This window comes from Xyrauchen texanus, chromosome 30 (assembly GCF_025860055.1).
Source record: "Xyrauchen texanus isolate HMW12.3.18 chromosome 30, RBS_HiC_50CHRs, whole genome shotgun sequence".
Taxonomy (NCBI): domain Eukaryota; kingdom Metazoa; phylum Chordata; class Actinopteri; order Cypriniformes; family Catostomidae; genus Xyrauchen; species Xyrauchen texanus.
In genome coordinates, this window is record NC_068305.1 from 22,629,445 (window position 1) to 22,648,124 (window position 18,680).

The 18,680-nt window shown below is 39.0% G+C and overlaps 1 protein-coding gene across 2 annotated transcripts in view; it reads left to right on the forward strand.

The window, feature by feature from the left end:
* The first annotated feature begins 313 nt into the window (after nt 1-313).
* LOC127624105 (DBH-like monooxygenase protein 1 homolog) overlaps nt 314-18,680 on the forward strand; it is a 39,701-nt gene continuing 21,334 nt past the window's right edge. For both annotated transcript variants that reach the window (XM_052098769.1, XM_052098770.1), the window contains exons 1-4: nt 314-766; nt 3,378-3,524; nt 3,747-3,914; nt 8,670-8,753. In XM_052098769.1, the coding sequence (XP_051954729.1) occupies nt 452-766; nt 3,378-3,524; nt 3,747-3,914; nt 8,670-8,753 (714 nt within the window). In that variant the 5' untranslated portion in view covers nt 314-451. The remainder of the gene's footprint in view (nt 767-3,377; nt 3,525-3,746; nt 3,915-8,669; nt 8,754-18,680) is intronic.

An 18,680-nucleotide genomic window follows, 5' to 3' on the forward strand; every position in this document is an offset into this window, starting at 1 on the left:
AATAGAGAAGCCTAATTAAGTAATTAAAACCAACTGGTTAGAAGTGACTCATTTTAGAGTGTAGACATGTATTTGCAGATCTGATGTTTTCTCCCATAGTGTTTTGTAAACGCTTACGTTTCACGGGCTTATAAATTTATTGTTGTACCACAGACTCAAATTATAATTTGGGTAGCTATAATCAACACGTTTTGTCAGATGTAGACATCTTATATAATATGAGCGTTAAACTTTTGTCGCGTCGCTTGTAAACACGGCGGTGTTCAGCTCTGCATGTCTTTTCACATCAAAGGGAAATCACACAAGCCTGAACAGTTCAGCGGTGGGAGGCTGCCAGCGCTTGAAAGGATCATTCCTCTCCAATGCACCAAAGCAAACAAACGCTCTTGCCCTCGGAAGTTGCATTTTTCCACACACTACTACTCTATGGATAAAAGGCGTCCTTCCTTGAATGCCATTGGTTTTGTTTTCGATTAAGTTCTACACTTCACACGACATGTCAGAAAATAAGTTCCTTTGCGCTGTAGTTTTCTTAACTTCACTGGTTTGCTCAGCGTGCTCACAGGGGACGGGATTTGTTCATTCAGCTGCCTTAGATACGGATGGGAGATACAACATTAAGTGGGGATTTGATGAGTCAACGATAACGTTTGAAGCAGAAGTGGAAACGAGAGGATATTTAGGATTTGGCTTGTCACCGAACGGTGCGATGGCTTCGTCTGATATTGTAATAGGTGGTGTGCTCAACGGAAGTCCGTATCTTGTGGTAAGTTAGTGGAAACGCACCTTTGGGTGTGGAATGCAGCTCTCATCAGCAACTGAAGTATTCAGTAGTGATACGGTGTAACCGCTCTTAATGCTAGAAAGCTGACTCTTGAAATTAGTTTGCTGAATGTTATCTTTATAATATATTGCTGAAGCGATTACTACCAGTGTTTGTGCAGTTTTAGGAATGCCATGATGGAGTATGTGATTTTTTTTATTATAGTCTATTAGAATTATAGTCTATTAGTCTGATTGAGAAGTCTATTCAAATATAAAATTTTATTAATGTATAAAAAAAATATATTATTAGTTTAAATTCTTTGTAGTACACCAATACTACAATACTAAGGCAGGGATGCAAACTACTCACTTTGTGGCTAAAGTCACATTTGTTAAGCTAATTTGCCCTATTGTTTGGTACAATTTTCTACATTTTACTTATAAACCACTTGAAATGGGAACTTTAAGTTTAAACTTTTTTAAATCTTTAAATAAATCTTTAAATACTACAAACAAATCCTCTGAAAATATACCCCTATATCTTTCTCACGTTTTTCTCTGCTCATGAGTTTGCATCCCTGCAATGGAAAACACGACATGTCCATAAACTGTATATTTAGGGCTTATTTAAGATATATTATACACTTATATAACATTTAATTTTACCAGAGTGTGGGCGACATTAAAGCTCACTGTCTAAATGTTTATATCTGACTTGAAATGTGTCCTGAAATCTTTTCGAACTGAGATCATCCACTGAAATTCACTGACCTAACTACAATTGGGAAGCTGTTGTGACCTGGATTTCAATCAGACAATACTCACACAGCTCTAGTGGATCACAGACACTACTGCTGATGCCCTGTACTGAAGTGGTTTTAAATACGAGCAGAGCAATACTTAAACCCACTGCTGCTTTCCATCTTCTAGCTTTGAATGATGTATACAAAAATCATAGATGTTTAGGATTAGTTTTCAGCATACGCAATAACTATTAATCAGCATTGTTTTATGAAGACTCATTTATACGTATACATTGCTGTCTTTTAGTTTTGTAAGCATGAGTGATTTATGGCTGCAAACTCGAAACATATTTATACTAATATGGTTTTAATGTATTGATAAAAAAAGACAGGACATGTCAACTTTTTTTCGATCAAATGTTACATTTATTCACAGTGTTGGGGAGTAGCATAATACATGTAACAGGATTACAAGTATTCTGTTATTTATTTAAGATTTATTGTACATTTATATAAAATTTTATAAAACAAGTGTGTGGGCAACATTAAATATCACTGTCTAAATATTTAAATCTGCAATGACTTTAAATGTGTCCTGAAATCTTTTTGAACTGAGATCATCCACTGACCTAACTACAATTTAAAATACAGAATATAAGTAACTGTATTCCACTACAGTTACAATTTAAATAATTGGTAATTAGAATACAGTTACATTCAAAAAGTATTTTTGCCTTTTATTGTCATTTAGTCCTTTTAGATGGAAAACATTTATACGTATAAATGATGTGATCCAAAGTGCATTTGAACAGCGGTGAAACATTTTGTTATGATGTGTTACATTCATACGAGCAGACAGAGAAGTAAGTTGGAAATACATTTTGGAGCAAGAAATAGAAATAGACCTTGTGCAAAATGTCAGCTTTACACTAAGCTAAAATTTCTAGCCATTTTACATGCACATGTTACCAGGCACTATCATATTTTTTTTAATCAAGAAAATTTGTTATTATGACACGTACATTTTTCTTTCATTAAGATCTTTGATATTAGGACAAAAATCGCATTCTCGATAATAATTTTTGTATTGTTTTCCTGTAAAGATATCTAAAAATCCTTCAAACAGAGAATGTATTTTTAACATGTGTATTATTTCTTACTGTACTGGTACTTTTTATAATCAAAACAAGTGAAAAAATCTACCAGTGCTGAAGAAATAATCCAAAGTATTTAGAATATGTTACAGACCTTGAGTAATCTAACGAAATACGTTACAAGTGACATTTTACAGCATGTATTCTGTAGTGGAATACATTTCAAAAATAACCCTCCCGACCCTGTTTATGCATCATTTGTTGGCAGATATAGCACCATAAGCTACAGGAACATATGTTATCAAATGGGACCACAAGCAGAACCAAACAGGATTACTGACTATTACCTAATAAACCATTATAATTAGCTTCTTTTTTGATAAAACTGCTTAAAGCACATTTAAAAGGAAAATTAAACATCTGTCATCATTTAATCTCCCTCATGTTGTTCCAAAGCCATATGATTGTCTTTCTTCTGGAGAACACAAAATAAGCTACTCTCATTGGACATTTTCACTGAATAATGACTTAAATTTATTTTTTTCTCCTCCCCAAATTGTATGATTTCAGAAGACTTGAAATATGTTGCACAAGTCACTTAATTCTATGGCACGTTTGCATCCTTTTGCAAGTCAATATCCACTGCCATTGAACTAGAAGAGGGGCTAGGATATTCTTACATTCTACTTTTAAATAGACTTCCTACATTTAGTAAATAATTACAAAAATGTCAAACCTGAGAAGGACTAACTTGATTCCTTTTTACTTTGCTCAGGACTACTTCACAGACTCAAACAGAAAGGTCCAGAGAGACCCACAGCAGAGCTACCGGCTATTGTATGGGAGAGAGAATGACACGCATACTGTCCTGGCTTTCAGCAGGAACCTCCAGACCTGTGATGACAATGACAAAGTCATTACGGTAGGCTTGACTACGTCTACGTACTCTCAGTGGAATAGGCTCTCATTTGTCATTTTTATTTTAGCGCATTGTCTTCGTCCTGGGAAAAAACACAATAGTACAATGTTTAATTATGCAAATAAACATGAAACTCCAATACCTAAACTGTTGTCTAATTACAGTATTACTTGTATAAGAGTCTGCACATGCATCTGTAAATGCCCATAATTTGTCACTGCCCAGGGCAGTACAGTGAGAGTGATCTGGGCGTTCCATGCAGAGGATGTGGGAGTGTCAGGACCAGTCTACCATGGCATGAACAGAGGCAGAAAGAGTCTACGTTTACTCAATCCTGGAACCACCTCCAACATCCCAGTAGGAACAGCTTTCTTTGACCTTCAAAACGATAAGGTGAGTAAAGTGCATTTGTCAGACCTCTGGAGCCTTTGATGAGCTTAGAGTGACAGAGAATGTCTCAGGGAATATTCTACCAATTGTCTGTTTTTACATGCTTAAGGCCCCAGCACACTTACGGAGATGTACAATAACACTGATACTACTGCAAAGATGTGTAAAAGAGAGTTAATGCAGAATACAGTCAAAAGAATGATTATATACTTACTTGGAGCAGATGTTTGAATGGCTTTCACTGCAGATAGCACATTTGTCAAAGGCACTTAGAGTATTTGAGTAGATTTTATAGCTTTTGTAGACATTAAGAGAATAGTTCACCCAAAAATGAAAATTTCATATTATTCACATACCCTGATGCCATCCCAGATGTGTATGAGTGTCTATCTTCAGCAGAACACAAATGAAGGTTTTTATAAAAATGTTGAAGCTCTTGAGGTCCTTAAAATGTAAGCAAATGGTACCATTAGGCTGCTGGCTGTTTGACAGTCTGAAAAGCATATTTAAGCAGCATAAAAGTAAACCACACGACTCCAGTCAATCAATTAATGTATTGACTGTATTTTTGTTTGAAATGAACTAACTCTCATGTGACTTTCCATCCTCTGTTGTATACAAAGTTTGTGCTTCCGATGCATCATTGCTCACATCTATGATGTGTCGACTGCTGGCAGGAATCAATAATTAGATGTTAATAAAGTTTTAATTATCACTTTGTGTCTTAGACCAATCAATTTGCTTCGTAAGACATTAATTGTTTGACTGGAGTCATGTGGATTGCTTTTATGCTGCCTAAATATGCCCTTTGGACCATCAAATAGCCAGCAGCCTGATGGTACCCATCTACAGAACTTAATTTTTTTTTCTAAAAATCTTAATTTGTGTTCTGATGAAGAAAGACTCCCTTTGACTTCTGGAATGGTATCAGGATAAGTGAATATTGAGAGAATATTAATTTGTGCGTGAACTATTCCTTTAAACAAACCAAAAAATAGCATGACAAGTTCTTGGAGAAAGTCTCTTTGTGAACAATCGTACAGATGTAGGTTAATTTGCACCAGCTCGCTAATAAGTCTGTACGCCAGTGTGTTCATGTTGACTGATTGACCGGGTTGGGAAGTAACGGAATACATGTAATGGGATAATGTATTTAAAATACAGAATATAAGTAACTGTATTCCATGAAAGTTGTCATTTAAATAATTGGTAATTAGAATACAGTTACATTGAAAAATTATTTTGATTACTTAAGAGATTACTTTGCATTTTATTGTCATTTAAAATTTAGTCAGTTCAAATGGAAAACATTTATACATAGAAATGATGCTATCCAATGTGCATTTGAACAGCGGTGAAACACTTTCTTAAAATGTTGTAACATAGTTCAATGGAAAGGATGAGGTGAGAACCGGCTTGACAATATAAATAATAATTTAAACAAAAAGACAAAACACACACAGTTGTCGGGCAGCGGCCCGTAACACTTTCTCTCTCTGTCGCACTGCCGTCTCCAGTCACCTTTATACCTCTCGGGCTTAATCGGCCTAATTAGGGGCCGGGAGTGCGGAATCCTGGCTCTGCCCTCCGCCCTGCCACAAATGTGTTACATTCATAGGAGCAGACAGAGAAGTAAGTTTGAAGTAAGTTTGGAGCAGAAGAAATTGAAATAAACCTTGTGTAAATTGTCAGCTTTACGCTAAGCTAAAATGCTATTTCTAGCCATTTTGCATGCACATACCAGGCACAATCATATTTTTTATCAATAAAATTACGTTAGATCATAATTTATTTTTTCTAGTAAAACCTTTGATATTAGGGCAAAAATTATATTCTTGATGATAATTTTTGTATTGTTTTCCTGTAAAAATATCTAAAAATCCTTAAAACAAGATAAATGTGATTAATCTTGTTTTAGAAACAACAATGCATGATATTTTAGTTTTTCTGAGAATATATTTTTAACATGTGTATTTTTTCTTACTGTACTGGCAGAGTTTTTATGGTCAAAACAAGTGAAAAGATCTACCAGTGCTGAAGAAGTAATCCAAAGTATTAGTTACTGGCCTTGAGTAATCTAATGAAATACGTTACAAATGACATTTTACAGCATGTATTCTGTAATCTGTGTAATATTCTTACAGGAAACAATACACAAATTATCATCAAGAATATAATTTTTGCCCTAATATCAAAGGTCTTACTAGAAAAAAAGAAATTATGATCTAACGTAATTGTATTGTTAAAAAATATGATTGTGCCTGGTATGTGCATGCAAAATGGCTAGAAATAGCATTTTAGCTTAGCATAAAGCTGACAATTTACACAAGGTTTATTTCAATTTCTTCTGCTCCAAACTTACTTCAAACTTACTTCTCTGTCTGCTCCTATGAATGTAACACATTTGTGGCAGGGCGGAGGGCAGAGCCGGGATTCCGCACTCCCGGCCCCTAATTAGGCCGATTAAGCCCGAGAGGTATAAAGGTGACTGGAGACGGCAGTGCGACAGAGAGAGAAAGTGTTACGGGCAGCTGCCCGACAACTGTGTGTGTTTTGTCTTTTGTTTAAATTATTATTTATATTGTCAAGCCGGTTCTCGCCTCATCCTTTCCATTGAACTGTGTTACAACATCTTAAGAAAGTGTTTCACCGCTGTTCAAATGCACATTGGATCGCATCATTTCTATGTATAAATGTTTTCCAATACATTGAAAAATTAAGGTTCTTAAACTGTTTTGACATAAGTGGTTATATACAGTACGAAGCCTTTTAAAATATAAAACCCTTTTGCATCCTGATTGCCTGTTTTAAATGAAAACAAGGCCCACTTGTGGCCTATGGAATACTGCCAAAAACTGATTTTATGAGTGTACATACAGTGGGTACGGAAAGTATTCAGACCCCCTTACATTTTTCACTCTTTGTTATATTGCAGCCATTTGCTAAAATCATTTAAGTTAATTTTTTTTCCTCATTATTGTACACACAGCACCCCATATTGACAGAAAAACACAGAATTGTTGACATTTTTGCACATTTATTAAAAAAGAAAAACTGAAATCTCACATGGTCCTAAGTTTTCACACCCTTTGTTCAGTATTTAGTAGAAGCACCCTTTTGATCTAATACAGCCATGAGTCTTTTTGGGAAAGATGCAACAAGTTTTTCACATCTGGATTTGGGTATCCTCTGCCATTCCTCCTTGCAGATCCTCTCCAGTTCTGTCAGGTTGGATGGTAAACGTTGGTGGACAGCCATTTTCAGGTCACTCCAGAGATGCTCAATTGGGTTTAAGTCAGGGCACTGGCTGGGCCATTCAAGAACAGTCATGGAGTTGTTGTGAAGCCACTCCTTCGTTATTTTAGCGGTGTGCTTAGGGTCATTGTCTTGTTGGAAGGTGAACCTTCGGCCCAGTCTGAGGTCCAGAGCACTCTGGAGAAGGTTTTCGATCCAAGATATCCCTGTACTTGGCGCATTCATCTTTCCCTCGATTGCAACCAGTCGTCCTGTCCCTGCAGCTGAAAAACACCCCCACAGCATGATGCTGCCACCACCATGCTTCACTGTTGAGACTGTATTGGACAGGTGATGAGCAGTACCTGGTTTTCTCCACACATACCGCTTAGAATTAAGGCCAAAAGTTCTATCTTGGTCTCATCAGACCAAAGAATCTTATTTATCACCATCTTGGAGTCCTTCAGGTGTTTTTATCAAACTCCATGCAGGCTTTCATGTGTTTTGCGCTGAGGAGAGGCTTCCGTCGGGCCGCTCTGCCATAAAGCCCCGACTGGTGGATGGCTGCAGTGATGGTTGACTTACTACAACTTTCTCCCATCTCCCGACTGCATCTCTGGAGCTCAGCCACAGTGATCTTTGGGTTCTTCTTTACCTCTCTCACCAAGGCTCTTCTCCCCGATAGCTCAGTTTGGCGGACGGCCAGCTCTAGGAAGGGTTCTGAGTCGTCCCAAACGTCTTCCATTTAAGGATTATGGAGGCCACTGTACTCTTATGAACCTTAAGGGCAGCAGAAATGTTTTTGTAACCTTGGCCAGATCTGTGCCTTGCCACAATTCTGTCTCTGAGCTCTTCAGGCAGTTCCTTTGACCTCATGATTCTCATTTGCTCTGACATGCACTGTGAGCTGTAAGGTCTTATATAGACAGGTGTGTGGCTTTCCTAATCAAGTCCAGTCAGTATAATCAAACACAGCTGGACTCAATTGAAGGTGTAGAACCATCTCAAGGATGATCAGAAGAAATGGACAGCACCTGAGTTAAATATATGAGTGTCACAGCAAAGGGTCTGAATACTTAGGACCATGTGATATTTCAGTTTTTCTTTTTTAATAAATGTGCAAAAATGTCAACAATTCTGTGTTTTTCTGTCAATATGGGGTGCTGTGTGTACAATAATGAGGGAAAAAAATGAACTGAAATGATTTTAGCAAATGGCTGCAATATAACAAAGAGTGAAAAATTTAAACGGGTCTGAATACTTTCCGTACCCACTGTATTTACAATCCTCATTACAAATACTGAATATTGAATGGGACAAAACAGGAAATGGGCTTAATAAATGCTGGAAGTCCACACTCTGCATTCATCTGCTATTTGCCACAAAGAAATACTGTTGTTCGTTGCCATCTAACTGTATGTAGCTAACTGCATTTAACTGTTTTGTGACTTTTGCAAACCTTTATTAACTAATCAAGGTATTGTGAAAAAGGTAACATTTTGTAAATATTTTCAAATACTGTAGGTTCCTGTGCCTCAGAAGGACACAACATACTGGTGTCAGATCTTTAAATTCCCAGAGTTGAAGAGGAAACATCATGTTATCAGAGTGAGTAATAACTGCAAATTATTTGTGCACATTAATTAGTTAACATTTACTATAGAGTCTAGTAAAAAAAGTTAATAATGTTGACAGATTATACAGATATATAATTTGTCAACATTATGAAAATATTTTAACAGCACACTATTTAGTAAATGTGAACTCATTTAAGTCAAACCCATGGGTGGGGTCAATGAGCATCAATAGGATAAATTATTTAATGTAAATTATCCTGCCTGCTGTGAATGACTGTCTGCCTACTTATATATATATATATTGATTTGGATGCAGGCTGAGTGCCATAGGTAATCACAGCAGTGCTATTTAGGGCCATATAGCACGATTTCTAGTGAGATATTTCTTATAAACAACAGTTCATTGAACAAGTACATTTTTAAAAAAATTGAAAAACTTTCTTACACGACGGATCAGAATCTGCTGTTGCTGGTTTCAACCAAATGATGCATCTAAGCCTCTCAAAACCATCACTACAGAACTACTAGTATACAGCTTGGGCTGTTTCTAACATGTTATTGGAGAAACAAGGATGTGTGTGTGTGTGTGTGTGTGTGTGTGTGTGTGTGTGTGTGAGAGAGAGAGAGAGAGAGAGAGAGAGAGAGAGAGAGAGAGAGAGAGAGAGAGAGAGAGAGAGACTGAGTGTGTGCGATCACCTGTTGATGATGCTGTAGTCTGTTAGTCGGCTTTCTGAAGATAATGTCATTTTGGTCAAATTCATCCTATTTTCTCAGTGGAAAAATAGCTGTCCAAGTGGGGGAATTCCTCCCTATTTCACGGTAGTCGTTGTGCAAGAGTCTTTAACTATAGAACCGCAATCTCCTCTTTCTCTTCAATGTTGAAAGTCCGGTAAGAGGTAAGCACCTTGAGTTTGTGTAATTAATCAGACTGTTTTGTCTCTCAGCTGTGATGAGCCTTAATGATGAAGTTGTTAGTTTTAAGCTATTTCTTAGATTTAGTAGTGTAGTAGTAATACGAGCGATCGTGGAGTGTTGTTGAATATAAACACTGAGTGATGCTGACACACTTCACTTCACCAGTTGGCTCATATTACACAAAAAAATGGTCTTTTGCCTCCACCTGCTGGCTAAAATCATAAAGAGACAGATGGCTCTTAACACATCTGCACTGCTTTTACACTTTAGTGCCAACTGCCATCTGTACCTGCGCTCTGTGGATCACCACAGATTTTAATGGCTAAAATGACAGGTACCAACAGGTGATCCACGCATTGTATACTTCATGCGGGGAAGCCACTGGAGTGGGGTGAGATCTGAACAGAGGCAGAAGGCCCACCCCAGCAGGTAGTAGCGGAGTGTGAGGACCGCCCACTTAATTGCCAAACACTCCTTTTCTATCAGGAAGACTCGCAGACTTGAGTGGAATTTAAGATGACATTTATTTGATGAATATAAATCAGAAAAGTAATGTCTTTCTTTGGCGTAGGCCCCATCTGGCGGTCTGAAGAAGTTGTACTTGTAACCGTCATATCCTGCCTGTGATAGGAGGCAGGGGCGAGGAGCCTACCCCTGTGCAGGACGGGACTCAACTGGTGGTGATGGATGGTGGAGGTTGCCATGTTAGCACAATGAAACAGAAATGTGATAGATTGTGAGCAGACATATAAAGCAATGGCTTACATGTGATTGGCTGGGAATTACCCAGTTGATGGTGCGATGATGTACTGCTGCTAGTCTTCCCACTAGAACTATGCTGCGCTTACATTTCAATGGTGCTGTACTTAGAATTCCTCAGTGAGAGTTTATGACTAATGTACAGCACCGGTTGCTCCTCCCCCTCCACCTCCTGCAAAAGCACTGCCCCCAGCCCTCTGTCAGCCCACAAAGTGCATATTTCACCTTTAGAAAAGCCTGTTGGCATGACTCTGTCCAATGGACCAGATTGGGAGCCCCCTTTCTATTGATATCAGCAGGCTGGTGACATCACAGAAACTCAGCACAAACCTTCGGTAGTAGCCAGCCAGCCCCAGAAGCCGTCTCACCTCCTTTTTGGTCTTGGGCGCTGGGCAGGCCGTGATCATTGCGGTTTTGTTTTTTTGGGGATGCAGCAGCCCGTGGCCCAAGGGGATCCGCAGATAACGAACTTCCACCCACCCAACTGCACACTTTTTCAGGTTGGCCGTGAGCCCCGCCCACCAAAGCGATCTCAGGACAGCTGTTAGATTTTGCATTTGCCGGCACCAATCATTAATTTAAATGATTATATCATCTAGATAAGCGGTGGTATATGCCGTATGTGACCTGAGAATTTTGTCCATGAGACGCTAGAACGTGGCGGGGCCCTGAACAAACTAAACGGTAGGGTCACACATTGGTGTAAACTGAACGGTGTGAAAAATACAGTTTTTTTCTCTGGAGATTGGATTTAAGGGAATCTGCCAATAATTGAGCCATGCCCAATCAATCGTCGCATTGGGTACATGTCAAATTTAGACACCGCATTCACTTTTCGATAGTCCACACAGAATCGTAGGGGCGCCTACGATCCACCACCCCCGGGTTGGTCTAGATGTGGTGCTTTGTGAGGGAGAGGTGCGAACACGACCTTGGCTACCTTTGTGAGCTGCGATGGTGAGAGGTGGTCTCCACACGGGACCGGGGTGAACTGATTAGGTTTGGGTGTTACCTCTGGCCCGAGCTCTGCCCTCTCAGAAACTACCATCACCAACGCCACAGGGACCACCTCTCTCCATGTTTTTAGGAGGTTGAGATAATAAACTTGACCCCGATCTGTACTCTTAACCTCATAATCGAAATCTACAACTCGTGTGACCTCAAAGGGCCCTTGCCACTTGGCGAGTAATTTAGAGCTTGAGGTGGACAGTATTACAAGTAATTTATCTACTGGCACGAATTCCCACAGTTGAGTGCCCCTGTCATACAGCCAGCTTTGACATTCCTGAACTTGGAGCAAATTCCCCTATGTTAATTAATCCAAAGTGTGGAGTTTTGCTCTAAGATCAAGAACGTACTGAATTTAGTTTTTACAGTTTGAAGGTCCCTCATCCCAAGCTTTCCATATGACATCGAGCAAGCCACGTGGCCAATGCCAATACTGCACCTCGAATGGGGAAAACCCTGTGTAGGCTTGTGAGACCTCTCACACTGCAAATAACAGGGGCTTGAGCCACTTATCCCAATTTCTAGCATCCTCGTGTAAAAATTTACAGATCCTGTTTTTCAGGATTTTATTAAATTGTTCCACCAGCCCATCGGTTTTTGTGTTGTGCACAATGGTGCGAATCGATTTAATACCTAATAATTTGTATAGTTCACATAGTATTCGTGACATAAATGTAGTAACCTAGTCACTCCCCACTTGGGAGATTGTGCAGGGGCACTGCTTCCGTATATTGTGTTGCATAATCCACCAGAACTAATGCAAAGCAATGCCTGCGTGGGCTCTGTTCTAATGGTCCGATGAGGTTCATACCAATTCTTTCAAAGGGTACCTCGATTAGCGGTAGTGGTCGCGAATGCACTTTTGGGGTGGCCGGTGTATTCACCAACTGGCGTTCACAGCACGGCGCACACCACCTGCGAACGTCCCTGTGACCGAACTGATCATAATTTTTACAGAGGCTGCGCTTAAATTACTGTCAAATTAATGTTACATATTTTAAATATTAATAATAATTCAAATATTATTTTAAAAAAGTGGATATCTGGAACAGATACAAAGTTTAATAATTTCCTGTCAGGCTGCGCTTGCTGCTTCCCTCTCTCACTCGTGGCACATGCAGGAAATGTCTTCTCGCTAGATAACTCAGCAAAGTATGAAATCACTTCGGTGGTGGTGCGGGAATAGGATTTCCAAAATTTTAAAGTCCCTATGGATGTTTTCAAATTTGAGTCTTCTTTACATCTCTGCATGCTTGTACGTTATATTAGATCAACGGCTAACGCATGACTACACGTTGTGAAAACTGTTTAGTGCATTTTTTTCTCTCATGGATTTGGCATAGTCTACCTTTTTCAACAATGACTGGCTGGGTTGCTCTATTGGTCCTGCACTATTCATTCAGATGTTTTCAATCAATATGCCTGTTAAATATTTACTAACGTTGATTCAGTGAATGTGTGTCATGTTCAATGTTTAATGTACTATGATCATAATGCAGGTGAGCATGTTGCAGATAAATGCCCCTTTTCAGTGGAATTTAGCTTTTTTTTCTGTTTTTTGAAGGTTGGTTTCTTTTAGACTAGTCGATTTCAAAATTTCTATTTAAACGTCAGTGAAATTAGTCATTCAGCACATCCCTACACTCAGTACAACCAATCTTTAAGAATTGAAAAATATTGGTATGCGAGCACAACGTTAGTCTGGAGCGGTTGACAATCGATTACTCTCATTTGATCAAATGCGTGTTTGAGGGACTCATCACGTGACCGCTCTAGATGGAAATCCCCTTCAGGGAATTCCCTGAGGGCGAGGACCTCCTCCCTTGCGTCATCTTTACGCGTAGCAGACGTAGACGGCCCTGGCACCACCTCTCCAGCCATAGCATTGCACGTCACACACCGATACACTATTTCACAGGGCCCATCTGCACAGATTTCCCTTAATATATTCTTAAAATTAGGCGAATTCATCCCCAAAATCAGCAGATGGGTTTGGCGGGAATTAACTACGTCCTCCGCTCCTGAGCTGTGTGAAAGAGAATGGAACCGTTATGTGGTCAAGACCTGGAACTACTTCAATTATTTTCATTTTATTTTGCTGTGTTCACCTGTGTCAGTTTGATTCTCTCTCTCTGTCTCTCTCTCTCTCTCTCTCTCCCTATGTCTCTTTTTTATTCCTCACCTGCTTATTATTGTCTTTTGCAGCTGCTATTTGTAGATCAGACATGTTACTGCAATTATACTCCCTTACCCAGATGAAAGAGTCTTCCTGTAACTATGCTTTTCAAGTTTTCCTAATTAAAGGCAGAATAGGTAATGTTAGAAGACTTTAATCATATGATAAAATGCCATAATTAAGTTTTTTTCTTTCAGAATAATTTTTTAGACATACTAGCCTTTAATTTACTGACTGGCATGACACAAACTGGTGTAGTCAATATCAAATTTAGCTACTGTATAGAGGCAGGCAATCATTCATATGCAAGAATGTGTCACTATGGCTGCAGCTCCACATTTTTAGTGCATAACAAAAGCCCTGCACATGCGACAAGAGTGAGCAGTGCACGATATGTATGTAAGCCATTTACTTATTTAGTGTGTTGAATACAAAGGCTGTACAGTGAAGATGCCTTTACTTATTCTGTACATTAAGACAATAAAACGTGCAGACACATTCACCCTTTTAGTCCTTCAAACTAGTTAGAAGCATGCCACCTTTATTGTGGCCTTTGTCAAGCCACAAAATGTACCAAAATACTTTAAGAAGTATGAATTATTTCATTAAAGAATATGTGTCATACCCCTCTGGTGCATGGAGAAAAATACATAAATTAATTGCTATGCTAGATATTAGAAGTAAAGGGGTTAGTTCACCCTAAAATGAAAGTTCCTTTATAATTTGCACACCCTCATGTTGTTTCAAACCATTTCTTTTGTGTAGTACAATAGATGTTAGGCAGAATGACAGCCTCAGTCACCATACACTTTCTTTGTTTGGGAAAAAAAGATGCAATTAATGTGAATGAGTGACTGAGGCTGTCCAACACACTCTCACAGCGAAATCGTCAGGATTCGTACTACTTTTCTAAATTTGGATAATTCGTATGATACCGTGCGACTGTTTGAATTCCTACAACTTTCACTACAGCCAATGAGGACCTGGACATCTAATACGCAACAATTACTTGCTTCTGTCACACACAACAGCTTCCTATTATGTTTACACACTCTACTAATTTGTTAAGTTTAGATAAGGGGTTTGGGTAAGGGCATAATATGAATAAGTATGTCCTTAATGCCTCGTGCACGGAACTCACACATACTTCCGCTTCAGACATCTGGGAATTTGCATGTGATGGAGTCGTACAATTTTATGTGAACAACATCGTGCAAGACCATACGAAATAGCCAATTTGTATATTACGTACGACTTTTAATGAGATCGGGTTGGTTTGTCATTCTGCCTAACATCTACTTTTGCAGACCATGGAAGAAAGGCTTTAAAACAACATGAAAGTGAAATAAAAACAGTCACGTGGGCTTGGAACAGCATGAAGGTGAGTAAATGATAACAGAATTTTCTGACCATTTAACATGTCATAAAATTAAACTGAACACTAATCAGTTGAAACCGCCAAGTGAATAATCATTTTGACCCCCCACTACCCCCCTTTCCTGTCCTCTCTACAGTAGCTTGGAATTTGAAAAGCTCCTGTTAGACTGTGTTAGAAAGATGCCAGCAGCTGCCCCATAACCACACCACTGTCTGAATGTTTCCTATTTTGTTTCCTCCTAGTTTCATGGAGCAGATGTGTAACTGTCAAATAGGAACAGACTTTCCAGACACTATGCTCTCACTGTTTATTTTCAGGCCTTTTTGTCACTGTTCAGATTTAGATCCTGCTGTCATCAGGGGCGAGTTTACGATTTCTGAGAACCCAAGAAACCGATCAACCCCATTTTCAAAATTTTACATAAATTACATAAAATGTTTTTTTTTTAAATCATAATTTTAAATTAATCCTATCAGCCATTGTAGCCAAGTACATATAAAATGTTTAATGAAATAAAAATCAAGTTAAAATGATTAGTGCATGTCTACCAGATTTTCCATTATACAGTGATTTACCTACATATCTTTTTACAATTTTTTTTTTAATGAGCAGCATGTGCAAAACCTACTACTTCACTCACTACCAATTTGCAATTCAGTTGTTCTTTAATATTATTGTAACCCAACAATTATTTATTGTTGGCCAGTTTGTCATTATAATATGATACAGTATTATATTATTACTTTAAGGATGTGTTGTATACAATAGTAATGTATTTACTAGTATATAATTTAATAGTATTTAGTCTTATTTACTTTCACCTGGAGCTCATATTGTGACTCTGCAGTGTATTGTTCATCATGTTGCAAAAGGCAGTTTTTTGTGTTTTTTGCATGTGTACCTTTGCTTGATGCAGAACAGCCTGGAATAATGTTAAACATTGTAACAGTGACCTCTTTGCAACCTGAACTTGTTCAGAACATTAAATATTTGTGACACCTGTGCTAAAAACAATCTAGATGCAGTGCAATGAATGAAACAGAACGTAGATGTCTCGACATGCGTTTTTAGACATTGTCTAAAAATGTGACAGTCCTGTGTGAGACACTGAAGTAGCAGCGAGATGTGGTCCAGCAGTCAAGGACGTAGGCTTCTGAACATCCAGTGGGTGATTACATACACAAACGCACACAAAACATGTTCGGTGTGAAAGGACTCTAACTCATTTGTTTGTGCGTACCTGTGAGTGAGAGCGTGGGAACGAGATGTTGTGTCGATGTAGTGACACTGGGGGTCAAACTTGGGAGCCCCAATCACCTCTGATATTTGAGCAAAGGCCAATGAGAATTGGTGAGTGGTATTTGCATGCCACTCCCCTGGACATACTGGTATTAAAGGAGACGACTTGCATCCACTCATTCAGGTTTGTGCTGAGGAGCTAGGGGTCCTTGTACAAAATGCCACATCCCGCTAAACTGTGTTATGCAGATCGGTGTTTACAATGCCGGAGCAGTCCGTGCCCTTCAGACTTATGTCCACCGCACTAGTCAGTAACGTAAGTCAGGGCAACTATTAGTTTGCCATGGGGCCACAACAGGGGGGTGGCCGCCACCAAGCAGACTATGTCGCATTGGGTGAGGGACGCTATTGCCCTGGCCTACGAGGCACGCAGTCAAGCTTCGCCAGTAGGTATCAGGGCTCACTCTACCAGAAGGGCTCCTCTAAAGCCTTGGCTAGAGGTGTCCCTCTGCAGCATGTTTGTGATGTGGCAGGCTGGTCCTCTCCGCCACATTCATAAGATTTTATAGTTTGGATGTTCATGCCACTCCGGGCTCTTATGTCCTTGAGTCAACATCATAAGTTCATTTCGGAGACCTCTTGTGCTCTTGTGAGCACAATACACAACCTTAAGTGGTCCGGACATCCACAGTGCGGCGGCATGGGTATTCTCGTTCCCAAAGTGCTAAATCAGCGCAGCATCATAGTGTAGCTTTTTGACGGAACATCTCGGGTTACTTAATTGTAACCCCTGTTCCCTGATAAAAGCAGAACGAGATGCTGTGCTTCATTGCCGCACTGGGATGCCCCAGGACTGCTCTTCAGACAAAATACCTGAAGATGCACCTGTGATGCATCTATTTATAGCCCTGCTACAGGTGCATCCAATGATGTCACAAGCAGAGGCTATAAATTCTGGTCAATTTCATTGACATGTTGCACACATATTCACAGCTGGTCACACCTAAAGTTGTTCCCAAAGCGCTAAATCAGCGCAGCATCTTGTTTTCCGCTTTTATTTATGCATGTCTTTTTTTAGCCTACAACTCTGACACTTTTGTTTACAAATTCTGTTAAATGTATGACTCAAAATTATTATTCTCCATATTTTTGTGGTTAAAGAAGAGCTCAATGAAATTTTCTTTGGTTGGCATTTAAATATTTCAGACTTATTTCAGACAGATTTTAGACCAACACTGCTGCCGCTCAAGCAAATATTTATATTGACAAACTGTTTTTCTTAGTTGTCAATAAGCTTAAAATATTGATGTTGAGTTTACGGTTACAATTTTAATTCAAATTCATGAACAGATTCATTCAGAATCGACTCGGACTTGGCCTGTTATGGACTCGATCTTGAGTCTGAATCGGCCCCTTTTGGACTCGGACACGATTCGATTGTTTAAAGATTCAGACTTGACTCGGATTTGACTAAGTTGGACTCTAACCCAACACTACTAAATACACTCCACCTGGGTCATAAAAATTTTCAACTCCAACTTGCTTTTGGCACAATTGAAACAGGGGAGTCAGCATTTAGTCATTATGGTACCAAGCTGTGAAATTCTCTTCCTGATAGTCTAAGAGCTATTGAATCATTTAGCACTTTTAGAAAGTATCACAAGGCATACTTGTTTATTTGGGCCTTTGCTCAAACAATAAAATGCATAATTGCATTTGTTAACATTAGTAAACAACATTAGTTAACATTAACTAACATTAGCAGAAATTAATCAAGTGTGTGTGTGTGTGTGTGTGTGTGTGTGTGTGTGTGTGTGTGTGTGTGTGTGTGTGTGTGTGTGTGTGTGTGTGTGTGTGTGTGTGTGTGTGTGTGTGTGAGCATGTATTTATCACTTTGTGGGGACCAAATGTTCCCATAATGATAGTAAAACCCGAAATGTTTGACCTTGTGGGGACATTTTGTCGGTCCCCATGAGGAAAACAGCTTATAAATCATACTAAATTATGTTTTTTGAAAATGTAAAAATGCAGAAAGTTTTCTGTGAGGGTTAGGTTTAGGAGTAGGGTTAGGTTTAGGGGATAGAATATAAAGTTTGTACAGTATAAAAACCATTATGTCTATGGAAATTCCCCATAAAAGATGGAAACACAACGTGTGTGTGTGTGTGTGTGTGTGTGTGTGTGTGTGTGTGTGTGTGTGTGTGTGTGTGTGTGTGTGCCCAAATGTCCCCACAAGGATAGTAAAACCTGAGATCACCTAACTTCTGGGGCCCAGCCAGTGGTCCCCACAAGGGAAATGGCTTATGAAACATACTAAACTATGTTTTTTGAACATGTAAAAATGCAAAAAGGTCTTATTTTAGGGGTAGGGTTAAGGGATATAAATTGTTGTTAGATCTGTTTTAAATCCATAAAATGCATGGAAGTCTATGAGAGTCCCCTCAGTGATATAAAAACAAGTTGTGTTGTGTGTGTAGTGTGTG